At 32.8% G+C, this 14,698-nt stretch overlaps 1 protein-coding gene across 1 annotated transcript in view; it reads left to right on the top strand.

Annotated features, from left to right (window-relative positions):
* Nucleotides 1-14,698, top strand: part of MPDZ (multiple PDZ domain crumbs cell polarity complex component) — a 174,445-nt gene that overhangs the window by 65,136 nt on the left and 94,611 nt on the right. The window contains exons 11-17 of the mRNA XM_049769299.1: nucleotides 149-332; nucleotides 1,574-1,642; nucleotides 3,071-3,183; nucleotides 6,101-6,247; nucleotides 7,540-7,704; nucleotides 10,701-10,883; nucleotides 12,249-12,458. Coding sequence (XP_049625256.1) covers nucleotides 149-332; nucleotides 1,574-1,642; nucleotides 3,071-3,183; nucleotides 6,101-6,247; nucleotides 7,540-7,704; nucleotides 10,701-10,883; nucleotides 12,249-12,458 — 1,071 coding nt within the window. The remainder of the gene's footprint in view (nucleotides 1-148; nucleotides 333-1,573; nucleotides 1,643-3,070; nucleotides 3,184-6,100; nucleotides 6,248-7,539; nucleotides 7,705-10,700; nucleotides 10,884-12,248; nucleotides 12,459-14,698) is intronic.

The raw sequence follows: 14,698 nt of genomic DNA, 5'->3' as shown, positions 1-14,698 counted from the left end.
TCAACGTGGAATCTATTTGTATCAATGGGAGCTGACTCGGGTTTTGTAAGAACACGAGCAGAAGTTTCAGATGTATGTCATTACAAATCTGTATTAATAGATACTATGATACTCTATTTGATTTTTAACCTATTTTATTCTGTGATAGGTTGATGGCACAAATCTTCAAGGTTTTACCAACCAACAAGCAGTAGAGGTATTGCGACACACAGGACAGACTGTGCATCTCACTCTGATGAGGAGAGGGCCAAAACAGGAGGCTGATCTCACATCAAAGGAAGATACCACAAGAGAAGTGGTTTTGTCTCCCCTCAGTGCCAGCAATAGCAATGGTAATAGCATATTACTTTGGTTTTCAGTTTTACCTTGTATCTCTTAGATTACTTTTCTAAATTTGAAATAATAATTTTGAGAATTAAAGATGTACTGTATTGAACAGAGGACAAGGATGTTAAATAAAATTTGGATTAACTACAACTGGTACTATGCCATGAAATTCAAAATGGGCATCAGAATCAGGATCGCCTCCAATCCTATTATCAATTTTTCAGTTAGAAACTGTACTTTTATTATTTTCTGTTTCTGTTTTTTGGAAGTCACTGTCATGTATTGTCATCACAGGGTTTATCCTATATTATTTATGTGAGACTGTGGTATCTTTGAATGCTTAGCTTTCCTAGAAAAAAAAGATTTGTTTTGATCCTTAGAAATGTGATTTTTGGGTTGGAGAGAGTACAGTGATAGGCCACTTGAAGTAAGCATGGTTGACTGGTTTTATTCCCAGTTCTGAATTAGGTCCCCAAGCTCTTCCAGGAGTAATCCCTGAGCAGAGATCCAGGAATAAGCCCTGAACTCTGCTGGGTGTGGTCCCAAGCCCCTCCCCATATAAAAGAAAATAAAAATACAAATGTTATTCATCAGGTGTTTATTATATATGTAATTGAAAATCAACAATGCCCATATGACTTACTGATATGTGACATAGTAGGTCACAGTTCTGGCTTAAAAATGCTATAGTTTGGGATGTAAAGTAATATTCATATTCATGATATCTTTCAGTTACAGTATTATAAAATGAAAAAAATAGAGGAGAGAAAAAGAGAAAGAGAATAGTACCATAGAGGCAGGCTAGGGGTGAGGGCCAATGAGAAAAACTGGTGAAGACATTGGTGAAACAATGGATTATATGATCATCAACAACTTTTTAACTAATGTTGCATCATTAAGAAAAAATGCTGTTGCTTTTCTTAACTCTACCATTTTGGAATTACTGCTATTTATACTATATACTGTGTTTCTAGGAGAGAGAGACTGACCATAGGAGATACTACTTCCTTTTCCCATTAACAGACATTACTCCTTTAAATATGTACCAGTACTGAAATTTATACTTATAAAATGCAAATTAAAATCTAGTGGTTCACATAAATATATTAGGGTTAGAAAAACATAAAAAATCATGATCATGTTTTAAGATTTAAACTACAATGCATAATTTTAAGATTTAATGTTCTATGTTTTAAGATTTAAACTGATTAAGATTTAACACTACTGAACTGTTCTTATTTTTAAGAAAATTATGAAAAGGATGAAGATTCTTTATCCCTGAGAAGAAACACCAGCATATTGCCAATTGAAGAAGGTAAACACCGGGAAACAGGTTATTATGTTCACTGTTAGTTTTATAGAGAAAGAATTCTCTAATATAATGGTTAATATAAATGCTTATATTGTTTATTAATTAAGAAATCATTCTTAAAAGTGATGCTGAGAAATATTTATAAATGTAGTATGTTATATTATAGAGTTCTTGTTTTGTTTTGTTGTTTTTGAACCATACCCATTGGTGGTTAGGGCTTACTCCTGGATCTGCAGCCAGGAGTTACTACTGGCAGTTAGTACTTGGGGACCATATGAGGTTCTAAGGATTGAACCTGGGTCAACCACATTCAGGGAAAACACCCTTCCCATTGTGAGGAATATTTTATTAGAAAATTGGAATTTATCAAGCTGTGTACTGATTACTTATCAAATTAATTTAGGTTCTTTGGTAGTTTAAGTCCACTAAACATCAAAATCAAATGGTGACATCTTTCCTATGAAGGAACTGTGAACTTCTTTCAAAGTTAGTGGAGATTCTTTTTTGCTAAATTTTTGACTTATATTATTTTATTTGTTTTTAGTAACTTTTTGAGATTTTGTGATTTTATTTTTATTCAGATTTCTACTGGTAAACGTGATTTTTAATCAGCATTATTTATTGAGATAACATTATACCTAGAAAAAATATTTTTAAATGAGAGTAATATAGTAGAAACAACATAGCTTTTTACTGCAGAAACATCAATGAACTTTCAAGCAACTCAGTATCCTTTATTTTTAAATTTTAGTAGTCTTTTTTTTTTTTTTTTGGTTTTTGGGCCACACCCTGTGGTGCTCAGAGGTTACTCCTGGCTCTCTGCTCAGAAATAGCTCCTGGCAGGCACGGGGGACCATATGGGACACCGGGATTCGAGCCAACCACCTTAGGTCCTGGATTGGCTGCTTGCAAGGTCCTGGATCGGCTGCTTGCAAGGCAAACAGTGCTGTGCTATCTCTTCGGGCCCAAATTTTAGTAGTCTTAATAAAAAGTAAGAATGGTAAATAACATATAGGTATTTAGTCAAGGTTTAAAATATTTTAGAATTTAATTTATATTTTAGATAGGTGTTTAACTTTGAAATGATGGGATTCTAATTATATTGTTGAAACAAATAGAGAATAAGAATGCATATTGGGTAAATAGTCCATTATCTAAAAAAAATTAGATTATACCTATGTGGGTATTCAGGGTTTATCCTGGCTCTATGTTTAGTCAATTGTGGTACTTTGGGGACCATACGAAGTACCAGAGATCCAACCAAGTTTGACTGTATGCAAAGCAAGCATTTTTCTTCCGCAATTATTTCCCCAACCCTTGTATGGAGTGTGACTTGATATTATAGACAGGTTCTGATCACAGTGTTCAGGTACAAAAGTGTTAATATATAGACATCTTGTAGTTCTTTACTAATATACATTAACTTTTCAGAGTACCCATTGCTATCAGCTGAGGTAGATGAAATGGAAGATGTGCAGCAACAACAGGAAGCTGCCCTGCTGACAAAATGGCAAAGGATTATGGGAATTAATTATGAAATAGTGGTATGTTAACCTCTCTTGCCTAAATTTTAACTGGTAGCTTCATTTGAACAGAGCATTTGTTTATGGCAGTGCTAAAGATGATCATCATAAGCAATCCCAGAAAGGTATCAAATGCCCTGGACAAATTTTAAAAACTTTAATATATAAGGTTATGGTAATAAATTTTCATATTGGACAAATTGATATAACTAAAAAAAACATCAGAAAAATGGAGTGGAACTCCAGATTCATCTATTTTAATATTTTATAGTATTTTAATATTTCTGGCAGTTGTGTATAGTATATATATTTTTACTGATTCCTAAATATATATTAGAACATCATAATAGAATTATAGAATTTATTTATATATACAATTACAGAAGTAATTTCTCACTTCAGTTGTATCCCACTTACATATTTGTTTTTATTTGTTTTATTTCTCCATGTATTTTATAATATTACTTTTTGTCATAGTACTACTTTACATTTTTTAATTATTTGTTGCCTAGTATAAGAGCAACTTATGATCTATAATATAGAGGTTTAATGACATTGATACCAATCAGGGATCTTCACATACATGCAAGAAATTTCAAGAGAAAAATTTCTAGATTCAGTGGAAAATTTTTGGTTTTTGGGCCACACCCAGTGATGCTTAGGGGTTACTCCTGGCTATGCGCTCAGAAATCGCTCCTGGCTTAGGGGACCATATGGGATGCTGGGGGATTGAACCAGGTTACATCCTAAGCTATTGCGGGCAAGGCAGACGCCTTACCGCTTGCACCACTGCTCTGGCGCCTCAGTAGATTTTTTTTTTTTTATATTTCTTATATTCTGTGAGTATATTAGAAGTGTTAGAATGACAACAAATTACATAATATTCATGATAGCTAGAATTTTGGGGCTCTTGTTGGTGGATAATATTTTTAATGTTGTATCAGTCATCTTGACAATGATCGTTTTGAGACAATCATTCAAGATGATGAACTGTCAAAGAACAAATAATGTAGCTATTATTGTCATTTTCAAATTGAGGCGAGGCTAGTTTAACTGGTTAATTTGGTATGAAAAGAAAGTTGGTAGATTTCAGCTAAGGGGTATAATTATCTTTATTTATTTATTTATTTTTGGCCACACCCATGGCCACTCAGGAGTTACTCTGAAATTGCTCCTGGCTGCTTGTCCTTATGGGACACCAGGAATCAAACCACGGTTGATCCTAGGCTAGCGCAGGCAAGGCAGACAGATGCCTTACCGCTGTGCGTCACCACTTCAGTGGGGTCTCCCTTGGCAGTGCTCAGGAGTTATTTCTGACTGTGTTTTCAGAAGTTGCTCCTGGCAGGCTCAGGAGACCATACTGGATGGCAGGATTTGAACTGGGCTCTGTCCTGTGATGGTCGCTTGCAAGGCAACCGCATTACTGCTGTGCTATCATTCTGGTCCCCGAAGGGCTAGAATTGATGTGACTGATATACATAACTAAAACTGCAGTGAATACTCAAAAGAATCCTTTGACATTTTTTGCCCTAGAGGTCAGCTGTGATCTTGTGGCAATTTTATTGTATAGGTTGTCTCTTGGTAGCAAAATTCCTGCTGAACTGTTAGAAGAGAAATTATGCTGTAAAATAATATAAGGTAATCATTGACTATCGTCAAACAGAAGTAAATAAGACAGATGTGAATTTAAATTATTTGCTACTTATTTAGACATATAATTAAATATATTTAATTTATTAATTTATTATTATTTATCAATAATTTATTAAATTATTTGCTAAGTATTTAGACATATGGACATTTAGACATAGGATGAGTGATATAATAAGAAAAGGATTGGTGGACCTAAAAGTGGGACTTAGAGATCTTTTCAAAGGGAATGTTACCTAAATTGTGTTTAAAGGAATGAGCAGGATTTCATATAGCTTTGGATTTCAAAGTCAATTGATAGATCTTCTGATATTAGGCCTGTACATACTAACATATGCTTTGAAAGTGCCCTTTAAAATTGAACAACATTTTCCTTAATTATAAAATAAGAGGAATGAGTTAGATTATCTTTAATATATTTTCATATATTGATGAATTATATGCAAAAATGGGTGACTTTCTAATATTCTTCATTGTTTAGTATAATAGCGGGAAACAGGAAGTTCATTTTACTTGAAGTTTTGATTTACATTTAGACAGTCTTGTCCTTCACTGATGGTCAGGAGTGTGGGCTAGGTTGAAACTGTAAGACAAAAACTTTTTTTCTAGTGTGATGTTGGTTAAGATAAACTCTAAACTTCCTTTTCTTTATTTGGGAAGAAAAGATGAAAATTATAGCTATGTGACGCAAATGAGACAATCTGAGTAATATGAATAACAGAGCCTCTGGCACATACTGGGTGCCAAGTGTTCATTCTTATACATTTTATATTTTTTTTGTTCATCTTTTCTATATTGCTATTTGTGCTGAAGTTTGTGATTTTTAGCTGTTGTTGTTTTGACTATTCTCCATCTGTTAATCAACATCTGTAGGCACTGCAGTATTCTGGATTCTTGTAACTGACTGCTTCCTTCTTACTTGTATGGATTTCATTGAAATGATAGACATTAGTGTTCTGAAAGAGCAAACTCCTAATTTTTTACATATCAGTAAGATGTTTGTTTGTTTTGAGATTTGAGCCACACCTGCTCAGGTTTACTCCATACTCTGTCCTCTGATCTCAGGGATCACTCCTTCTCATATTCAGGAAAGCGTTTGTAATGCTGGTGATTGCTCACAAATTGGCTGTGTACAAGGCAAATGTTCTCTCTACTGTACTCTCTCCAGTCCCTCCATACAGTTTTTAAAGCTTTAATAGGAATATTGATGATTTTGTATAAAACAAAAGCATTTATAAAAAGGAAACATGAAGACTGTTAGAATTATGTTGGTCATTTTTCCTTTCAGGTGGCGCATGTAAGAAAGTTCAGTGAAAACAGTGGTTTAGGGATAAGTCTGGAAGCAACAGTGGGACATCATTTTATCCGATCAGTTCTGCCAGAAGGTCCTGTTGGACACAGTGGGAAGCTTTTCAGTGGAGATGAACTGTTGGAAGTAAGGAGCTGTGCCACCCCCACCCCTTAAATTAAATTCTGAAAAGCTGCAGGAATCTTAATGTGGTGAATAAGTAAGTTCTTATTTTGTTTCCCCCTCCAAAGAATTTTTGAGAGAGCTGCAAATAAAAATCCACAAAAAGAAATTTTCAAATCTGCATGTACATTGATTTTAAAATCTGAATATATATTAGTATTTTTAGCACCAGAGAATAATAAAAACATTCTTTAAACATTTTAAAATACCAAATATTTAGGAAAGATAAAACATTCATATATTTCAAAATGAAAAAATTCACAGTGAGGGCCAAGGTGATAGTACAGTATGTAGGGCATTTGCTTTTCATGTGACTTAACATGGTGGATTCTATCCTCAGTACTGCATATTGTCCGTTTAGCACTGCCAGAATTAATCTCAGAGGACACTGCAGTATTTACAGATGCTAATAACAGATGGAAAATAGTCAAAACTATAATAGATAATAGGGCCAGAAGTAAGAAATGAGCGTTACTGGGTGTGACCCAGATTAAGACAAAACAAGAGAACATGGAATATTTTCTCCTGCTTCAAGCCATCAGATTTTCATCATCTTTTCTTGGGTTACTGTTGTTTCATATGATTCTTTTAAATTTCTTTTAGATATCTTAATGAATAAATTAAAAATATTTAATATATTTCCTGCCCACTTTTAGAAGCATGCTAACACAATAATATGCTAACACAAAACATTTCCACTTCTTTTAATTTGGTTAGTAATTAGATTAAATTTATTTTTAAATTTCTGGTCACATTTAGCAAAGCTCAGGGCTTTAGACTTTGTGCTCAGGGATCACTCCTTGCAGTGTTTTGGGGAACCATTTTCTGTGCTGAGGATTGAGTCCTGAACCCTGTCAGCTATGTGCTAGGCAAGCATCTATATACTATCTCTTTGGTTCTAACATGTTATCTAAAAAAATAGTCTTCTCCTTTATCCTTTGAGAATATTTCTAATATTTTCATTTTCTAAACTACTACTTTGGTGTGTCAAACATTAATAGCAGGTAGCATCCTGTGGATGATCTAGAAATTTAGTTTTTGAATACCCTAAACTTGCATGTAAATTGATCATATTACTAGAGGTCTGGCTGCAGAATGTGGTAGAATACAGTAGAATGATAGTGAATGACACAGAAAATTTTATATTTAATTTTCATCTACATATATGCTAGATATATATTTACTGAAAAAGGTTTTCAAGAAATCTCATGTTAGGAAATGTTGTTGTTTCTTGGACAACTTATCTTTTTCCACAGGTGAATAGAATAAATTTGCTTGGAGAAAATCACCAAGACGTGGTAAATATTTTAAAAGAATTACCAATAGAAGTGACAATGGTGTGCTGTCGTCGAACTGTTCCACCTTCCTCTCAGTCAGAATTGGAGAGCCTAGACTTAAGTGATGTTGAACTAACAGAAAAGGTATCAGATTTTGTGGGTTTGAATGAGAAGAATGAGAATGATCTGAATATTAATGGGAAGGAAATTAGTTTTAAAATATTTTCTAAATCTGTCATTGGCATTTGATTTACTCACATAGACTTATAGGACATGCATCAGGCAGATCTAGGTTGTATGTAAATATACCAATTGAGTCCTATGACTTTAGACATGACATTTTAAAAATCACTTTTTTCTCCTCTATTATGTAGGTAGGTCATCACTTGTGCCTAAGGGATTGCTCTGTAGGTTAAGTAAAGATGCTGGATTTTTTTTTACACACTTGACAAAAGAGATAATTGAAGTATATAAATGGTGAATCTACTGAGCATAGATGGGAGAGAGATGTTTACATAACTTGTCCAACTCAACTATTGAGTAAATGGCCGAAACATAAATGAGAACATCTAAAACATGGTTAGGCACAGCATTTAGTTTCTATTTGCACACCATATTTGTTAATGTGAGACATTTGACCTCATAAAACTAGTTGTCAGGGAATACACTGATTACATTAAAAATTGTGTTTCTACTTATACCAGTTTCCATGTGTATCAAATTGTCAAGAAAAGGAGATCATGTGTATATCTGAGGAATCAGATAGCCATATAAAATTATTTAGGCCTTGTATAATTAGCAATTTAGCCAACTCCTATTTAAGTTATACACGGGCATTGTGAGTTATTGTTAAGATGACAGGATTAGTAATTGGAATATTTTTGAAAAGTTTGAATTTAAATGTGTTCTGTAATATGCAACTAGGTGATTCAAATACGTTAGAATGAAAACAATTACCTGGCATGATCTCCTTAAAATATTAGAGTTAAAGTATTGAAGAGCCATATTCTATAATGCCATATCATGTTTAAAAATGCAATATTAGACCCATGGAAATTTTTCAGAAAACAAAAACAAAAATTCAATACAATTAGTTTGTGCCTCTTTTGGGAATTTTATCCCAAATAAAATATTTATTTTAAAAATATATGTTTTTCCGGGCCGGGCGGTGGCGCTGGAGGTAAGGTGCCTGCCTTGCCTGCGCTAGCCTAGGACGGACCGCGATTCGATCCCCCGGTGTCCCATATGGTCCCCCAAGAAGCCAGGAGCAACTTCTGAGCACATAGCCAGGAGTAACCCCTGAGCGTCACAGGGTGTGGCCCAAAAACCAAAAAAAATATATATATATATATATATGTTTTTCCATGTTTGTTGTTGGTAATTTATTTACAGTGGTCATGAATTGGAAATTACAGAAGTTTCCATCTACTGACAGATGAATTAGATACATTGTACAAATATACATCACATTTATTTATATTAGGATATAATTTACCTATAATAATTATTGATGGATAAAGAGCAAAGTCTTTTACTTAGCTATCACCTCCTTTTCAGAAAAATCATTCAGTGCCCTTTGCAAATTATTTTATTTAAGCTAATAAACAGTTATAACCTCATTTGTACCTGAGGCTACTCCCATGATTCTAGACAGTTCCAGCATTCCCACTGTGGGAAAACACTAACCTACAGATTGTTAAGATTAGCGAAATCAGCCAGATGGAGAAAGATAAATCTATGATTTTACTCATTGTAGTAAATAGAGAAAAGATGCTAAGCCAGTAAGATGATTATAGACTTTTGGATTATAATATCAATTAGTGGTTATCTGAAGGGTAGGAGAAAGACAACTGGATCAGATGGGACAAAGGAAAAAAATATATTTGAAGAATAGAACTGGAATTTTAATGGTGAATGTCATATGTATACTTACATTCATTTTCAGTGATCAATAACTGAAGCTTTTATGGTATTATAACACAGTGCTAACTTTAATGAAAAAAAATTAGTACGATAAAAAAACATAATTCCAAACTATGTTGAACTTGAAGTCTATCTAGCACCTTACATAAATGAAATCATCATAATAAATTCAGTGGACATATTCACAACCATATTTAAGGTTTAACCATATTTATGGTTTTAAACTATGAAATAATTGATTTTGAGCAAATATAGGTTTCAGATGAGTATACCAGCCTAAAAATAATGTATTTTCTAAACTACTATATATACATATAATAAAAGCTTATAATATATAGATTCACCTGGTGCTGGAGTGGTGGCATGTAGTGGTAAGGCATCTGCCTTGTTGGCGCTAGGCTCGGAAGGACCACGTTTGATCCCCTGGAGTCCCATATAGTCCCCCAAGCCAGGAGTGATTTCTGAGCACATAGCCAGGAGTAACCCCTGCTCGTCACCAGGTGCCCCCCCCCCAAAAAAAACCCAACTAAACAAAAAATAGACTCACCTAATTTTACTGATAGAAGCTATCAGTTTTAAATCCCTATTTCTGTGCTAGATTCTTTATAAATGTTACCTCATTTAATCCTCAGAAATTCCACAGGATGTAACTGTGAAACCCAGGTTAACAATATTGATAACACAGATGAGAAATCATTGAATCAGGCTACCAACCCAGGTCAATCTGACTTGAAATCTTGTTTTGTCACTACATGTGTTAATTTATTAATGAAAAATATTATGTGTATAGTCACAACACTTTAGGAGCCTTTTTTGCAGAGAGTCTAAATATTTTACATATATCCATTTCCTCTTGAATTAAGATTTTTTCTTCAATACCAGTAGTTTTAATTATTATTATTTTTTTTACAGAAATGATTTGACACTGATGAAAAACATAAAAATCACCCTTCATGCTTAGATATGACAATTGCGTACTTTTCATACTTGATGTAGAACTACACATTTGAATGCCTGTTATGAGTTAGGTATTTCTTCTGGTTTAACAATGTTTAACAACTTTAATTTTCAAAGTCTCTAAAATAAGTTATGGCTACTCTTACATGAGAGTATTTTATTTTGGGCAGATGCTAGAGAATCTCACTTGTCTTAGTGTTGGTATGTTTATCTGCTGAACTAGTGTTTCTGAAATAAGAGCTCCCTGGTCTGTTATGTAGTCTCATATAGATCTCGGTGAATTCATTGGGTCTTCGGAGACAGAGGATCCTGTGTTGGTGATGACTGATGCCGATCAGAGTGCAGAAGTTCAAGGACCTTTGGCCATGTGGGAGGTTGATGTTCAGCACATCGAGCTGGAGAAAGGAAGTAAAGGACTTGGGTTTAGCATTTTAGATTATCAGGTAAATGCTTCCTACTTTTAACATTTTTAATAAAAATGACATTGGTGATAGGGGAGAAAAATCAGATACTTTATTCTTATTAAAGATATTCATATTTCTAGTAATTTTTGACAATTTATATGTCAGTGGATTATCATAAATAATTTTAATAGGACTCCATTAAGCTTTTATATTTTAATTGCCGGGACATTAAAAATATGATTACATTTTAGAAAAAAGACACAAAAATACTATGTTTTTTATTATTTTGGAACTATATCTAAATTATTTTTTGTTTCCATGCTCTAAATTTATTGTTTCTATTTTATTGCAAAGACAAAAGTATGACTTAATCCTTTTTCTGAATTGAATGATAGATTTAAGAACTGGATATATTATACATCCTAGTATCCCTGTCATTTGATTAAATTATGAATAAGCTTAAATTGGCCAAGGGTGGCCTGTATTCTTCGTGTGCATTGTTTCCTGTGATGAGTAACCAAGGAAACACTAAAGCTTGTCTGCTAGGGCACAGCTGTTGCTTCTCATTAATTAATGATGAACCAGAAAGACATCTCCAGTGACTCTAGGGAGTTGTGTTCTTCATAGAGCATAATACTGGAACCTCATTTTAATATTATGGTTCTTGTGTAACCTAAAACAATACTATCACTAAATATATAAGTTCTCTTCCTCTTTATATACTACTCTTTTAAAAAGATGGGCCCAGTGCCAGCTCAGTGGAATATTTTCCTTATATACGTGAGAGCCTGGGTTCAATTCTTGGAACTGCAAGGAAATAAAAAAGTTAGACCTTACATTCAGTATATTCACAACTACCCAGAAGTTTTATATTTCCTAGTATTTGATAATCATATTCTACTTTATAAATATTACTGTTGATTACTAATATGCTTAGTATTTAGCTGCTATCATATCACTAATACTTAGGTACATATCATACGTTTTGATAATATGTTTTATAAATTGACAAAAGATAAATTTGTCTACGTATCAAGAATTGATATGCTTTCTAATTTATCTGCAAATGTAAATGGTCTACTCAGAAATAATGGAAAGTGAGGATGAAATTTGTAAATCTTTCATTGGACTGGAGCAATAATATAACAGGTAGGGCACTTTTCTTGCATGTAACCAACTTGTGATTGATCCCCAGAATCCCATATGGTCCCCATGTAGTAATTCCTGATTAAGCCCTAAACACTAAAAAGAAAAAAAAAATGTAAATTCTTCCTAATCATTCTAAAATGGAGATAATCTTTAAAACAATGTAAGAATTTTTTTTTAAAGACTATTGACTACTTTATAATACTATTTACTACTTTGAAAAGTAGCTACCATCTCCTTCTTTTTTCATTCTTCTAGGATCCTATTGACCCAGCAAGTACTGTGATAGTAATTCGCTCACTGGTGCCTGGTGGCATAGCTGAAAAGGATGGCCGGCTTTTGCCTGGAGATCGACTCATGTTTGTTAATGATGTTAACTTGGAAAATAGCAGTCTTGAAGAAGCTGTCCAGGCACTGAAGGGTGCACCTACAGGAACTGTAAGAATAGGAGTTGCCAAGCCTTTACCTGTAAGAATTTGAATTTTATTTATTTCCTTTTAAATTTGAAAATTGAATTTCTGGAGACTGTAGGTATTCTCCTGATTGAATGATACTATTTCTCTTATTTTATTTTTCTAGTCTCTGAATTCAGAGACTTATAAATGCAATGTCTTCTAACACTGATTAGTCTCCCTATATTGAATCAGGATATTTTGTACTTTTCGTCCGTATGGATACTGACTCTATGAAAATAAAGACTTAATTTTGAGTGACTTTTTTTTTTAAATCACAAAGAAAAGAAAACAACTAAGAATTTTGGAAGAATTTTTCTGTTTGATTCACTTTTGACACTTTACTGCAAAAATATGGTCACTATGAATGCACAAATATTTTCACAGAAATATTGGTACTAGTATAACAGGTAATAGAAAAATGAGTAGCATTAATAATATATGGGGGGATCTTTAATTATAGTGGAAGAAAGCAAAATTTCTGAATGACTTAATATTCTATTGACTTTAATATAATTGTTGTCTATTTCAGAGTAGGAAATTAAACTTTTAACAGTGAACTCTTCAGTTTGTGACTTTACCTTAGAAGGAATAGATCCATCTCAGTACTGGGTTATTAAAAATAATTCATGATCATGATAACAATATTTTATTAGGTATACTAATTTTAGCATATCACTCACAGTAAGATTCCCAGTATTTACACTTTTTTTTCTGTATAGATATAACTTGAAAGAAAGGTCAAATATAGCTTATTTTAGGATTATACAACCATATGGACATATTTGCATACATATCAAACAAATTTGTTGACTTATCAAAGAATCACTTTCAGGGGCCGGAGAGATAGCACAGCCGTGTTTGCCTTGCAAGCAGCCAACCCAGGACCTAAGGTGGTGGTTCGAATCCCGGCATCCCATATGGCCCCCCGTGCCTGCCAGGAGCTATTTCTGAGCAGACAACCAGGAGTAACCCCTGAGCACAGCCGGGTGTGGCCCAAAAACCAAAAAAAAAAAAAAAAAGAAAAGAATCGTTTTCAAATATTAAGCTTTATAAATATTTTAGATTCTCACTTGTGGTTTACTTTTAATACCACAAAAATATTTAGTAACTAGGAATAAATTTAGTTAAAAAAGGATAAAGTGCAGGAAGGACTAATATAGAATCTAATTTGAAATTAAACCAAGGTTCTAGAAATTATAACAAAATGTCAATATAAAGAAAATTGAGTATCAAAATAGACCATTTGGGATTCTATGTATTTATTAAAATTGGTCATTTTTTGACTTTGATCTTTCTCTTAGACAAAGAAAAATAGCAAACATGACTTATTACTTATCATTATTTCCCTTAAAGAAAAGCTTTAATAGCTATTCATGCTATAATTTTTTCGTGATTAGTTCCAAATAAATTTTTAAAAAAGAGTTAATGTATCAAGTTCACAAATTTTCAAATACACATTGTTATATGATAAATAACTTTTTTGGAAAAGAAAGGTTTACTATTAAGCTCGGGTATAGGAAGAGTTTATCCCTATAATATTCATTTTGTGGGTATTTGTTATATGATGCAGGCAAAACAATTATTGAAAAATTTTCATTGTGCTTTGGTAAAAACGTTAGATTTTTCTTTTAGTCTACTTAAAACTATAGTAGTTTAGGATTACAATTCAAGCAGATCATGAACATATATTATGAATTTTCCTTTTATTAAAAAAAACAAGCTAAATTAAAGCACTTTATTGTAGGGCTTACTAACATTTCTTTCCAAGTAATTTATATTCTTAGTAGTCTAGTAAGGCACAAGAGAGATGTTGATCTGTCTTTAATATTTTGTTTCTCTCTTGCTTTTTTATGTCTTAAATATTAAACATTTCTCTGTTTATATTTTAATATAATGAATATTGAACATTTGCCTTGAATATTGAACATTTATCTTGTTTATATTTTAAGTCACTGTTTAGCTGGAATCTTTGCAAGATGAAAATCACCAGAGAATTATTGATATTAAAAACAGTTGATTTTGATATGTTATGAGGATAATGCTGTATGTAATTTATAAATACTGTAGTATTTATGTTGTAAAATACTAACATTGAATCATTATTTTGTACACCTGAAATGAATAAATTTTATATGCCAATCACCTTTCAAAAATAAAGAGATCAGTATTGCCTGTACAAACTTGGAGCCTCAGGAACACTCAACACAAATCACAAACTATCATAAAATTTGTGAATCAGTGTTGCAACCAGCA

The sequence above is a fragment of the Suncus etruscus genome, chromosome 1 (genome assembly GCF_024139225.1).
Source record: "Suncus etruscus isolate mSunEtr1 chromosome 1, mSunEtr1.pri.cur, whole genome shotgun sequence".
NCBI classification, from domain to species: domain Eukaryota; kingdom Metazoa; phylum Chordata; class Mammalia; order Eulipotyphla; family Soricidae; genus Suncus; species Suncus etruscus.
Note: the sequence above shows the minus strand (reverse complement) of the source record. Positions and strands in the feature narration are given on the sequence as shown.